Below are 14,614 nucleotides of genomic sequence, written 5' to 3'. Positions count from 1 at the left end.
AGTTTACACACAGTGTTGTGACTCCCTTGTTTTCAATTCCTTTATTTGTGGCTACCTTATATTTCTCTCTCAGAAAACTGTATTTGTTAAAACAAACACTTATCAGCTGCCCTTCCTTTCCTCCTAACCTTATTATTTTCTGTGTGTGATGGGGAGATAAAACACTTTCCTGTAGTCCCATTACTGAGGGATTTTTATAAGATTTATAACATTTGTAACAAATTTATAATATCAACTGTGAACTGAGCATCGAATCAATCAATGCTTCCGTTGCTTTTGATCCATGGGTTGTGTCTGAAATAAATTTAAATCTAAAACGATAGGAGAATAATCTTAAATTTATTTCTGATCCTCTCTCTGGCCTACGGCTTGTGTTGCCGTGTTCTGCCACTAGGGGGCAGTATCGCCCATCAATTCGTGTCCAGCATTAAACCTTGCCTAGTTTGGATGAGTGGGATAAAACCGCACAGGAAGGGGTGTTTGCAGAATGGGGTTTGGATACTAGCAAATACAGCAAAATCCTGAAAACATTGCCATAGTTGACAAAACCCTGGGTTCTGGTCTGGACTCTGACCTCTCTGACCTTGACCGAGCCACCTCTCTTGCTAGACTTCCTTGTCTAAAATTAGGGTGTTGAGGATTGCTTGAGTGGCTCAGTCGGTTGAGCGTCCGACTCGTGATCTGTGAGTTCGAACCCCGCGTCGGGCTCTGTGCTGACAGCTGGGAGCCTGGAGCCTGCTTCGGATTCTGTGTCTCGCTCTCTCTCTGCCCCTCCCCTGCTCACACTCTGTCTCTCTCTCTCAAAAATAAATAAACATTAAAATTTTTTTTTTGAAAAATAAAAAAAAAAAAAAATGAGGGAGTTGAACCAGATTAACTCTAAACTCATCTCTGATTCTAATTTCGTTGGCCTCTAAATTCCTCTAAAAGCAAACGAGAAGAAAGGTCTTCTGATGGCATTATGTGGAATTCTATTTTGCCTCTTTGCGACCAAGCTCGTGTTTATGGATATACAAGTGCAGTCACCTGTGAATAATTCTCTTTCTTTTCTTGGATAGCTTATTGTATTTCGTTTCAAATTCATTCTTGCATATGGTATGCTTGTCACCTCAAAGAAAATTGGTTTACAGTCTGTGCTTGGCTCACATCTGAGGCAAAGAGAAATTCACTTTAATGTCCTTTATTCTCGGCATTAAGAAGCTAAACCACACTGTATTCGAACATTATAGCCATCCTACTCAGAAAAGAAGATGTTTTCTCCTGGCTTCGTGGCGAGTGCTAATGGTTCATCAGAAACAAGCTATCCTACTATATACTATAAAAGACTTGCCCCCAAATAAACTTTTACCCATTTTTAGGAATGAAAAAAAAAATCCAAGCTTCAGGGAAGATAAGGTCTTGAAATCTGACAGTTTCCAGATAATGTCAGAATACGATTGCAAGAAAAATGACATGAGATGTACATTAACATAAATCTATAACTGCTCAACTTGATGAAAAATATCACCATAAAATTCTGTCATTGCTGAACCACCCGATATGTTTTTTCTGTGACATTTTGTGAGAATGAATAAATTATCTGAGAGTGTGTTTGCATCAAAGATACAGAATTTTGCAACAAACACATAAATCATTCAAGCATTCTCCAGCAAGGTGTCTGATCCTAAAACTGGGGGCATTCACATGAATTTCATCCCTCTGGGCGTTTTGGGGTATGGTTCCATAGAGCTCGGTGTGGTAGTGGAGAGCCATCCATTAGGGACGTGAAGGAAAAGAGGATGTGAAGGGAATAACTCTGCCTGGAGAAGTTTTCCACGGAATCTCCCCCCTTGTCCCTATACGCCTCAAGTCTGGGAGCTCTGCTTTCCCTGACGTCCTGTATGCAGTCCACGCGGGGGTCTCCTTTCCAAAATTTGTCCTATTTTTGCAGCCACGGTCCCCGTAAGTCAGCCTCCTTTCCCTATAAAATTGACAGCACTGACATAACTCTGAAAGTGATGTCCTTATTGTGTTTTCTTAGAAATCAGTTTGCTTTTCTATTGTGGTCAATTAATATCACATAAAGAAGCATGAGCCCCTTTTTTGCTTAGACTCCCAGAGAGCTGAGAGGCAAGCCGGTGGTTTAATTTTAATAGAATGCTGTGATGTGTACCTGAGGATACTGAATTTTATCTTTTTTTTCAATTTTTGAGAGAGAGAGAGAGAGAGAGCTCGAGGGGGGAGGCGCAAAGAGAGAGAGAAGGGGACAGAGGATCTGAAGCCGGCTGTGTGCTGACGACAGAGAGCCTGATGTGGGGCTCGAACCCACGAACCGGGAGATCATGACCTGAGCCAAAGATGGACGCTCAGCCAATTGGGCCACCCAGGTGCCTCCTGGATTTTATCTTTATCTTCGCGTTATAGACTACCTAGATTTCCCTAGGATTTTATTTTTATTAAATTCTTTTTTACTATGTAAGTTTTTGTTAACTACCCCCCAATATCTTTGGGAGCTCAGGCCAAGTATAGATAAATATATGCATGGGTGGTTGCAATAGTGTGATTTTTAAAAAAAAACGTTTGTTTGAGGGGCGCCTGGGTGGCTCAGTCGGTTTAGCGTCCGACTTCAGCTCAGGTCATGATCTCACGGTTGGTGGGTTCGAGCCCCGCGTTGGGCTCTGTGCTGACAGCTCAGAGCCTGGAGCCTGCTTCCGATTCTGTGTCTCCTTCTCTCTCTGCCCCTCCCCTGCTCACACTCTGTCTCTCTCTGTCTCTCAAAAATAAATAAATGTTAAAAAAGAAAAAATAAAAACGTTTGTTTGAGAGAGAGAAAGAGAGTGCATGCACAAGCTCTGGGGAGGGGCAGAGAGAGAGGGAGAGAGAGAGAATCCCAAGCAGGCTCAAAACCGTCGGGTGGAGTCCAATGCGGGGCTCCATGTCACAAACTATGAGATCACGACCTGAGCCAAAATCAAGAGTCAGACCCTGAACCAACTGAGCCACCATGCACCCCGCAGTATTATGATATTATCATTAGAAATATGTATTTGGTCCTTGTCCCCAGGATTCTGGCACAGAGCGCATAAATCCCTTGGAATTTCCTAAGTTCTGAGAACTCTAGTAAGGTTTCTTTCCTTATGTTAAGGAGGTGACTCTTGGACTGCTCCCGAAGATGGTTCTGGAGGGTAGCCCACCATGTGACTTGAGGGCTGGAACTTTCAGTACCTCCCACACCCACCGCAGGAAGCGGGGAGGAGACTGAGTCTGAGTTCACTCACCAATGCCTAGTGATTGGTCAATCATGCCAATGTCATGAAGCCCCCATAAAAAACCGAAAAGGATGGGGTTCGGAGAACTTTTGGGTTGGAGATAAACCCATGGCAGCACCACATGCCCTCCCACATGTCGTATCCTGTACATGTCTTTTATCTGGCTGTCACTGACTCATGTCCCTTTATTACAGACTGTAATCTACTGAGTAAAATGTTGTTCTGAGTTCCATGAGCCTCTCTAGCAAATTAATGCAACTTAAGAAGGGGGGGGGTCATCGGAACCTCCAGTCTATTGCTGGTCTGTGAGGAGCATAGGTGACAACCTGGGCTTGTGACTGGCATCTGAAGTCGGGGTGGTCTCGCAGGCCCGAGCCCCTAACTTGTGGAATCTGATGCTGCCTCTGGGTGGTGGTGCCTCTTGGGTTGAGTCAGAGACCCCACTGGTGCCTGAGAACTGCTTGGTGGCATGGGGACAAATGCTCCCCGCAACCCACTTGTCGCAATGGAGGTTCAAAGCGTGTTCATAGGCAAACAGACCTGTTGATGTTTGGAATAATGGCCAAAGAAGGTTCTGCCATCACAGAAGTGAAGTTGGATGTCTCTAGTGAACTGTAACCAAGAAAGGAATTTTGAGGTCCATTTCTTTGCTCTCTCCCCAGGACTCATTTCTCAGTAACGCCTATGAAGCGTCTAGTGCGATGTGGAACGTTTGTATAGCAAATGATTACGGTCTGATCCGGGAGCCCTGTGTGCTCTGGTCCCTTTCTCTGTCAAGAGGTGTGAGAATACTTTGTCCACACAGTTCGCCTGCTGTCTCTAGGGACTGAAATACATCAGTTCAAGGAGAAGAGCTCTGAATCAAGTGCTGTGCACGTTGAAGGTCCTGACGTTTTTAAGGACTAAGGAGGCACTGATGTGGAAGCTCCTATGTTGTGGGAGTGTAGGACTGAAAGGCGTCTGTCAGGCTGTGCAGGATGGAGAGGAGAGAAGGACTAGGGAACAGATATTGTTTCCCGCCTCCGTTAATGCTACTGAATTGGATGGTCATGAAACTTCTGCTCACTTCACATTTTAAAGAGGAGGGTAGTCGGACCCAGAAAGGTTAGGTGACTTACTTAAGGCCACACAGCAAGGGAGGGGCAGAGCCTGTGTTTTTGCTACTTCGGTGGCTCCTTTCCCCACGCTTCCTGTTGTGGGTATTTTCTCTGTGCCCATCCACCCTCTTCCTTCTCTATCCTGCCCACTTCACCTCCATCCTTGGGGACCAACCAGCATCGATCACATGTCGGCTGCCCTGCCCTCTCTTTCTGGTTGGGTTCAGCCATTGGGAAGTCCCCACAGGAATTCAGGGAGAGGGAGGTTGGGCATGTGTTCCTTTAAATTCCCTCCCACGAGGCTCAGTTGGGCCGGTGGTGTCCCTCAGCTGATGGTCACTGCTCCTCTCAAGGTGGTGTTCTTCTTCTGTTTTCCTGTAACTGTCCTCTCATCCCTCTGGGCCTAGGGATGGTGACAATGCCCCTGCAATTAGCCCCAGTTCCCACATCATCCCTATACCCCACGCACCTCAGTAAATAGTTCCTTTGTAAATAAACTTACTTCAATTATCCTCATTTGGGTGTGCCATCTGTTTCCTGCTGGGACCCTAACTGTTACACCTTCCCATGAAAGCGACTGTGATGTTAATAATATGTTAGAGAATATAGCATTAGACACACAAAAGATGAGTTTGGTACCTCTCAAGTACTGAGAAGTGTAAATCATGGGATTGTCTTCGTTCCCAGTTGGACATTGTGAGAGAAGACAGAGGCATAGGGAAAATGATGAGAGAAGCTATAATGTGTATGATCCAATTAAATTTCTTTGGCTGTTCTCCATGTGTGCTTCCGGCACTGCTGAAATTGATGATTTCCTTTCAGCTTCCTACCTGTGTCTTCATCTCCAAATTGAGTTGCTTTGCCTAAAGCTTTAAAATCTGTTTTCATATGAATTAATCAACGTTTTAAAATTAGATTTCTAGCTTGTGATTTTACTGGGGGTATGCTTGGAGAAATAACTTAGTTATATATTTAATGCAACCCATATGTTTCAAGGCAATTCCTTCCTGAGACCGCACAACCACGGAATATGAATTTGCACAATCAATTTCTTCATCAATCAGGTATGGCGGTAAAAAGGCGTCAGGTGGGTGAGGGTCTTTCTGAAATTAGTTATTTCATGAAGGATGGTCCGATGGATCACGTTGTTGAAGCTAACCTGTGACCACCAGCAAAACGCAAGAGGAACTTGGGAGCAAAGAAATATGCTTGTGTTTCAAACTTCGTGACTTGACCTTACCTTTAACATGCTGGCTTCTGGAATCCTTGGAAATTTGTTTGTTCACCTGTAGAAGGCAACATGGCACCATTATCTCTTCAGTTGTGGCTAAGATAGCATCTAACGTGTTGCCAGATGTGTAGATTCCCATAGGGTCAAGGCGTAAGTTCCTGGATTCACCATTCTTAGAGATCACCATATGTACAGGGTAATACATGTAAATGCGTGTAAATATGTGTACCGCTGTGCCCGTGACCAGTGTAGTGGCCTCAGGTGGTATCTGGCTTAAAAATACTTGGGTTTGAGATCCAATCCTGCCTCTTGTTGCCGTGAAGCTGTGGAAAGGCATTAGCCTTATTATGAAAGGGATCAAGCAAGCAGATGCGAGCGTGGCTTTGTGTGGATGTCCGTACTGGGATTTCACCTTCATCATATGCTGGCTGTGAGGACGTGGCAAGTCACTTGACCTTCTGAGCCTCAGTTTCCTCATCTGTGAAATTAAGGTAACCAAAGTACTGATACCTGACGAGGATGGGACGATTACGTGAGACACCCCATGCAATGTGCCCGGAACAGAAGATGGCACCAATAAAAGCTTAATAATTGCTAGCTTTTCAAAGATAGTTAAATAGTTGTTAGCTTTCATTAGTAAAAATTTTAAAGGCTTTGGTGAACCATTAAGGGCTCTACAACAGCTAGACATGAGGGTGAGGAAGGGAAAAATGAAAAGATAATTATGCCCAGTGTTTTGAAAGCCTTGAAGCCCAGGTCAGTAGTGGGGTCTATGATGGTTAATAATATGTGGCAACTTGACAGGGCCACAGGGTGCCCAGATAACTGGTTAAACAGTATTTCCGGGTGTGTCTGTGAAGGTGTTTCCGGATAAGATTACCATTTGAGTCAGTAGACTGAGGCAGATCGCCCTGCCCAATGTGGGTGCGTATCAGTTAATCAGTTGGGGCCTGGATAGAATAAAAAGGCAGAAGGAAGGAGAATTTTGTCTTTGTACCTGAGTGTTGAGCTGAGATATTGGTCTTCTGCCCTAGACTGATATTTACATCATTGATTCTCTTGGTTCTCAGGCCTTGAACTCAGACTAGAATTTATACCACTGGCTTTTCTGGAGCTCTAGCTTTCAGAAGGCAGATAATGGGACTGAGCCTCCATAATCACTACTTTATGTCTAGTCTTTGTCTGTTATCTATCTATCTATCTATCTATCTATCTCTATCTCTTCCTTTCTATCATCTATTATCTATCTATCATCTATCTATATCTATCTCTACCTTTCTATCATCTATCTATTATCTATCTATCATCTATCATCTATCTATATCTATCTCTATCTTTCTATCATCTACTTATCATCTATCTATCCATCTATCTATCTATCATGTATCTATATCTATTGCTATCTTTCTATCATCTATCATCTATCTATATCTGTCTCTATCTTTCTATCATCTATCTATTATCTATCTATCTATCTATCAATCATCATCATCATCTGTCTACTATGTCCTATGTTTCTAGAGGAACCTGACTAATACAGGGTCTTAGTGTTACTTTCGTTTGGCATCAAGTTGAGGTAGCCAAGGTGAATGGGGTGGGGGAAGGCTCATTGAATCCCCTGTTACTTCTTACCCTCTGATATTCAATGTCTACTTTTCCTCCGTGCAACGCTGAACCACAGTATATGCCTGGAAAGTGTGTGGTTCTTCTGCTGCCCAGTGTAGTAAGAGCCAAGTGTCATTTGGATTTTGCTATCGATATGGCCTCCTTCTCTCCATCATCCATAAGCTTCCTATTCCTTCAGGGTCACCCTGTGGCGGCTCAGGTGCTGAGTGGGTTTTTCAGCGTTGCACCCTCAGCTTTCAATCTCCCCTGCATGCCTGCCTTACAGAGGGGGTCTCTCAATACTTTTGCCCACTTGCCATTGCTAGCCAGGTCATGGGTATGGGAGAGGCTCTCTGTTGTCTGTCTTAGGTGGCCCTGCGTGCTTCTGGTCTTAGGGATGGGGCTTCCTTAGTATTCCTGCAATTTCTCCCTTTGGTGGCCAAATTAATTTTGTGTCTTTGGACATTTTGATCCACTTTGCACGAGACGGTTTCTTTGCCTTGCATCTCCCCCAGCAGTGAGTGCCCTCTGATGGAATTAGTATAGGATTCCAGGGCCAGGAATATTTTCTGCCCCTCCCTAGGGGCTACTCCCATTTTCCTATCAGATAAATATGTATTAGTGCCTACTATAAACCTGCATTGATGCTAGATTATGAGGGAAAAAGAGGAAAAAAGGTTCTAAAGGACTCATCCATGCACATAGGTCTGAGTTCACAACATATTATAACGTATTATATCACAGGTTTAATTATAACATGGATTTCCCAACTTCAGCACCATTGAGAGTTGGCGCTGGATAATCCCTTGCTGTGGGTAATTCCTATGTAATGTAGGATGCTTAGCAGATCCCTGTTCTCTACCATTAGATGTCAGTAGCATTCCTCCCGTCTGGACAACCTACCTGTCCCTGGACACTGCCTGGTGTTCCCTAGGGGGCAGAATGGTCCCTGATGAGAACCACTGATGACCATGCAATGTGTCAAATACTGCTGTGCGTTGCTTCCTCCAGAAGGCTTCTCAAAAGCCTCTAGCTGGGCTAAGTGTTGTGGATTCTTTGAACCACACTCACCTCTGTCTTAGCATTTGACATTACGTTGGGAATGTTGGAACTGCCAGTTTGGGCCACTGCCTCCCCCATTAGATGGTGAGCACTGGTTCATGCATCCCCATTGTTGAACACAGTGCTTGGTACACAGCAAATGCTCAATAAATGGAAGCATGAGCAGAGGCTTAGTGGTTTAAGACAGTTGTAGCTAGGAACTGGCCTCTGTCAGGATTATTGAAGATCCCTTTCACAGATAGTTTAATCTTAACATAAATGTGCAGAACTAGTAAGAATTAATTCTTGAGAATGAGGCTATAATGAAAAATGTAATCTGCTTCTCATAAAAACGTGATTACTCAAGCATTGATTATAGAAGTAAAATTCCCTCCTTATCTGAACTGAGGCCAAGTCCTGACTTAATTTATAAGACAACCCCCCCCCCCCCGCCCCGGTCAAGTGTGCTGATCTCCCGTATCCTTTTCCTCACATGCTTTTGCTTGACTCGATATGTGGAGATGATGGTTCCACTTGCGAAGTGATGTAGCTAAAGGAAGAAATCTGTATTGTAACAGAAAGCTACCAAGATATTATGAAGGAAGTATGCGGTAATAAGAATGGAGCCTCAAATTCTGGCATAGTGGGTTTAAAAACTCCCACGAGAATTATCTTACAAATTTTTTCTTCTCATCAAGGCATACTTACATATAAAGGGGAATGTATCAGTGATTTTTTGGGGGAAAGGGAAGCTCAGCTTTTTATGTGAACATTCTCCATTCTTTCATAACCAGACCAGAATCTGTGTCGTCAGCCCTTGGTCCAGTTGCTCTAAAATTCTTACTGTTCTCTGAATATGCTTTGTGCCTGAAACGTCTTCCTCCCTGTCAAACTGCTTCTTTGCGGCTGCCCCAGTGGCAGATCTTGCTGATAGCAGCAAATATTCACCTAAGAACTTTGAAGACCAGGCTGAAAAAGGGGTTCCATGTGCACAGAAGTCCAGCCTGGGTCTCTTTGTTTATGAAATGGCTACTCATATTTCAAGATTCCCTTCAAAAGATTGAGAATCCATTTGTGCATTCATTTTCCTCCATGTAACCAATATCTCTTGGGATCCTCTTACAAAATGGTACTGTGCCAGATGCTGGGGGCCAAAATGTTTCCCGTCCCTCAAGGAGCTGGTATCTAGTGACTGACAGCTTCATGCTAGACACTGTGATCTGTGTGGACTATCGTAATAGTGATGAGATTTTATAGCTAAGATAATAAATGCTCCGAGAGGGTAAGTGGCGCAAAGAGCTCACAAAAGTTGGAGCTGATAGAATGGGGCTTAGAAGGCTCACCTTGCAAGGGTATTTTAAGGATTAAGTGTCATTCATTCATTCTTGTCTCTGTTCGGGAACACCTTCCTTGACTACCCTGACCCTGCTTTAATCGTTTTTTTTTTTTTTCTTCAAAACACTATTACTTAACATATTGCCTATTATTTGTTTATTTGTTTATTACCAGTCTCCCCCCCACCAGTATGTAAGTTTCATGAGCGCAGGGCTTTGGTTATTTACCAATGCATACCAGAGGTTATCACTGTGTCTGGTCCGTGGCAGACACACAGCACATACTTCTTGAATGAATTTGTTGAATGAATGATTAAAATTCAGCTTTGTGCCTGTGTAAAGCAGAAGCGTTCAATATTTCATCCCTCCTCTTGCTCTCCCAAAGTCTACTGGATGTGCTCTGGGTAAATGGCATGGCGTGGTAATATTTGTACTTTCCTTTGCTTATCAATATTAACAGAAGCCCTCAAGTTAAATAGATAGACAGTGTGAACAAATAATGCACAAGGAAGAATGCGCCATAAATATTTAAAAGCATGCTCGCATTCACTAATAAACGCGGTACAAATGAGAAAAGAACAGAACACTGAAGTCCCTTTAAAATATGATTAGTAAAGTAATAGCCAGTTTTGGTGGGAGTCCTGTGAGGTGCACATTCTCATATCGGGCTTTTGGGAGGGTCAGTTGAAACCATTTTTCAGGAAAGAAATTTCATCACGTGTACCAAAGCCTTTAAAATGTTTTCACTCAATGGTTAAGTACAATAATTAAAAATCCCATAATGGGGTATGATATATCTCTAAAGATTATGCTGTTAATACTTGATTATCACATGGGAAATTATTTTATAACCAGAACTTGATAGGAAAAGGAAAAAAGGCAGATATTCTACGCAGGGACTCTCTTGCATGGAATATATCTGCCCAGAGAATACGGACATGAAATCTAGCACGGTGCCATGACTGATTGCCCTGCAACTCCATGGGTGATTCATTTGTATTTTATGCATTTCTGCATTAAGGAAAGAAGTATTAGCAAAAGCATTATTAAAAATGAAATTCTAGGGGCGCCTGGGTGGCTCAGTCGGTTGAGCGACTGACTTCAGCTCAGGTCATGATCTCACGGTTTGTGAGTTCGAGCTCCACGTCGTGCTCTGTGCTGACAGCTCGGAGCCTGGAGCCTGCTTCGGATTCTGTGTCTCCCTCTCTCTCTGCCCCTCCCCCACTCATGTTCTGTCTCTCTCTGTCTCAGAAATAAACATTAAAAAAATTTTAATAAAAAAATAATAAAAATGAAATTCTATATATGTGTGTAGAGCATTTGTATTTACAGGATTTTTTTTCATGGATTTCTTGTTTGTGGTTTCCAAACAGACTTTTGAAGTAAAGCACAGTAGGGATTTTTATTCCTGTTTAATGCACGAGGTCACAAAGGGGCTCAGAGATGTGTGACTTACTTCTTACCGCTCACTTACCAGCAGGCAACATCAGGCCTGCAATCTGGGCAAAATGATATATTATTATTAACAAGGTCTGATTTCAAACTCTGCTTCTGGAAAAGGGGACCAGCATCAGGGGACGAGCGATGCCTGTGAAAATTCCTCACCCTGACGCCTCACAGAAAACCTTCCCAGGTGCAAGTTCTCCTCCCATCTTGGTGCTCGTTCCCCAGGACCATGATCTCAGCAGGCATCCGAGCCGGTTCCCCTGCACCTCACTGAGCTCGCTTTGCTCATCACCTCGAAAGATGCCTTGGGAATGAGCGACGGGGACGCCCCTGGCTGCCAGGAATTGCCCTGCCCACGTTTGGTTCACACAGTCAAGCCTTTACTCACTTCTTCCAGCCCCATCCGTGTGTGCCAGTGTTGGCCCTCCGTGGGGACGGAGGGCTGGGCGTCCAAGGAAAAGGGAGTGACCATCATATCCTTGAAATAGCGCGTATCTGTGAAAAGAGAAAAATTCAAAGTCCTACCCTACGTAGATTCAGCACATCGCAATTTACAAAATACGTGCGCATCGACAAATGTGTTGAATGCCTACGACCTAGGCATGAGGAAAGAAGTTCTTCCACTGGGTAGATTAGGAGACCGAAGCCCGAGGAGGAGGAAGGTGTGGTCCAAAGTCCAGAGTCTGGACTTGAACACCCTTCACTCTCTCAGCTCCTGGAAACTCCTGCTCTCCCTTCGAGCTCTGTGTTGTGTCATGACCTTCGCAAATCTTCCCGGATCCCACCCACCAACACCCACCCCTCGTTTCTCCTTTCTATATTATACACCTCACCCTTTCCTATTTATCTGTTGGTCTTTCTGCATCTGCCTCTAGGCTGTGACCTTCCTGAGAGTGTGGATCATGCTTTGTCTTTGTGTCGCGTGATCCTTCCTAACACGGTAACTGCACCCTGCAGATACGCACTCGGTAATCGCTTGTTGAGTGGATGAAAAAAAGGCGTTTCATCGCTATTTCCAAGGTGGTTCTTTCCAGAGGAGCTTCTGTAGCCTCTTTTCCGTGGGCCGGGCCCTCAGAAATCACACGTGCTTCCTCTTTTCCCTTACAGCCCTGCGCTATATCCACGATTCAGAGAGCTTGCGAAGGCCGCCCGCGGTGCCCCAGTTAGAAAGGCGCAAGGGTGGATGGGAAATTATGTCTTCCTTACTCTTAAAAAGCTGAGCTCTGCTGCTAGGTCCTGGTGCTACGTCTACGCTGGCTACCTGCAAAACGAGTCAACCGAGTTCAAAATCCTTCCCTTTCGCGCTGCTGCTCATTACGCAAGCTCTGTGTTAACACTTCCCATGCCGCCCACGGCCCTGCCTGTCCACCCTCTCTCTGCTGTGCTCATCCATTGTTCCCAGGACTCAAAAAGAGCATCTTGATAATAACAACCGATAGCTATAGAGCTCTGACTCTGTGCCCCTGGTGAGAACTCGAAAGAACGCTTGGAGGGTAAGTTCTGTTACCACGAACACTACTTTCAGGGAGAGAGAATGGTTTCTATAGGCTTGCTCGAGGTCCCACAGTTAGGAAGCCACGGAGGCAGGATTTTCATAGGGTTGTTTCATTCAGAATCGGCTCTAATTACTGTGCCGCGTCGCATCATGGACGTGCATTCTCGGACTTTAGGCCCCAGATGTTACCTGCATATTCAGATTCCTTTATAGGCCTGGCTGGTAAAATTTTTGTCGTTCGCCATGCCTCTACCATACGAAGTTCTGGGTCTTCATAGTCGCCATCTCTGAGGTCTTTTGCTCCCTCCAGGCCCGTTGCAGCAGACTTTCTTTCCTATGCAGGAGGGAACATTTGAGTAAGTCAAGGGAAGGTACGGTCGTGACAAAGGTTGCAGGCTGCGGTGCTAGCGAGGGGAGTGGTACAGATTCTCTGAGCTGGGGGTGAAACATTTCAGAGGCTGGGGGCTGGGGCAGTTAAAGTCTCGTGGTAGGCAGAATCCTGAAGATGTCCTCACATATTCCCATCCTTGGTTATTCAATCAAACAAGCTGGGGGCTGCTGTGAAGGGACACTGAGGGTGCAATTAAGATGTCTAACCAGCTGTCTTTAAAATAGGAAGATTATCCTGAAGCACCTGAGTGGCCCGATGGTAATCACACGAGCCCCTCCAAGCAGAAAAGGGATCTACTTGCAGGTGATATGATCTTGTATGTAGAAAATTCCAAGGAACCCACTAAAAAATTATTAGAGCCAATAAGCAATTCAGCAAGGCGTCAGGATACACGATCAACACACAAGTTTCAGTTGTATTTCTACACAGTAGTAATGAGCTCCGAGTCTGAACACTGGGGATGGCAGGATGGGGTACCCCTTGGCAAGAGATGTAATCGTCCTCAAAGAAATTCTGGAATCTGCACCTGTGTGTTGGGACCTGAATTCAGCACTGTGCCGTGTCTCAGCCCGGACACTAATCTCCGTGGTCTGTCATACAGTAAGATCCCTCGTTCCACTCAGACTCCAAATGGCCATGACTATGAACAATAGGTCCCGTTACGAGAGATTTTCATGCACAGCCCCCAGCGCAGCCCTCAAAAGTGAGAGCCTATATCTTTCTTTTACATATATAGAAACTGGGAATGGTGGCTTCTGAAAGCCACGCACAGGTCCTCGGTGCCATCGTTGGGCAGTGCTAGGTCTTTGAGCACATCCACACCGGAACCTGGCGCCAGGTATTCAAATTGTTCTGAGCCCGAGATGAAGGGCGAAGAATCTGGGGCATTCCTTGTGTTGCCACACCCATGATTCTGCCTTTGAACCAGTCAGCGCCATGGCGAACCGTGGGAGCCTGGGCTCAGATCCTGAGTTTGTTAAGTTCCTTTGTTACCCTGGAGAGAGCCTTTCTTCCCAGCCAATCTCTGCCACACTATGTGACTTGGGCAGCACACTAACTTTCTCTGGACTCCCAATTACTTTGTAGTCAAAGATTAAAGACTTAAAGTTCCTGCTTTATAGTTTAACTATATCTGGCTTTCTTTTCTTTTTTCTTTTCTTTTCTTTTCTTTTCTTTCTTTTCTTTTCTTTTTTCTCTTCTCTTCCTTTCCTTTCCTTTCCTTTCCTTTCCTTTCCTTTCTTCTTTCTTTCTTTCTTTCTTTCTTTCTTTTCTTTTGCACATAGTAGATTCTTCATATAGGCTTATTAACTAAGCAGGTACATAAAATAACAGATTTTACCTAGATTTAGGGTGTAATTATTTCTTGAGTATGATTTAAAATTTTTCATTGATACTGTAATTTCTCCAGTGACCGACATACCTTTGTCAGAGGCCACTTCAAATTTATGTTTGAATGAGATGATCTCTACACACCCACGAATATGAGTACCCACAGTGATAGAGTGACTTTGGCAACTAGAAGTTAAATGAGACAAAGCAGGTAAAATTTTGAGCAAAATGCTGGGTGGTCAGCACTCACTCAATAAATAGTAGCTATAGGGGCGCCTGGGTGGCTCAGTTGACTTCGGCTCAGGTCGTGATCTCACCGCTCGTGGGTTTGAGCCCCGCGTCAGGCTCTGTGCTGACAGCTCGGAGCCTAGAGCCTGCTTCGGATTCTATGTCTCCC

The 14,614-nt window shown here is 44.5% G+C and overlaps 1 protein-coding gene across 1 annotated transcript in view; it reads right to left on the bottom strand.

The window, feature by feature from the left end:
* CLNK (cytokine dependent hematopoietic cell linker) overlaps positions 1-13,826 on the bottom strand; it is a 62,219-nt gene extending 48,393 nt beyond the window's left edge. Inside the window, exons 1-4 of the mRNA XM_015534697.2 lie at positions 13,794-13,826; positions 12,687-12,831; positions 11,391-11,497; positions 5,586-5,631 (exon numbers count right to left, since the gene is read on the bottom strand). Coding sequence (XP_015390183.1) covers positions 5,586-5,631; positions 11,391-11,497; positions 12,687-12,831; positions 13,794-13,826 — 331 coding nt within the window. The remainder of the gene's footprint in view (positions 1-5,585; positions 5,632-11,390; positions 11,498-12,686; positions 12,832-13,793) is intronic.
* Between the last annotated feature and the right edge of the window lie 788 nt (positions 13,827-14,614).

This window comes from Panthera tigris, chromosome B1, assembly GCF_018350195.1.
Source record: "Panthera tigris isolate Pti1 chromosome B1, P.tigris_Pti1_mat1.1, whole genome shotgun sequence".
In the NCBI taxonomy this organism is placed as follows: Eukaryota; Metazoa; Chordata; class Mammalia; order Carnivora; family Felidae; genus Panthera; species Panthera tigris.
This window is presented reverse-complemented; position numbering and strand designations above follow the sequence as displayed.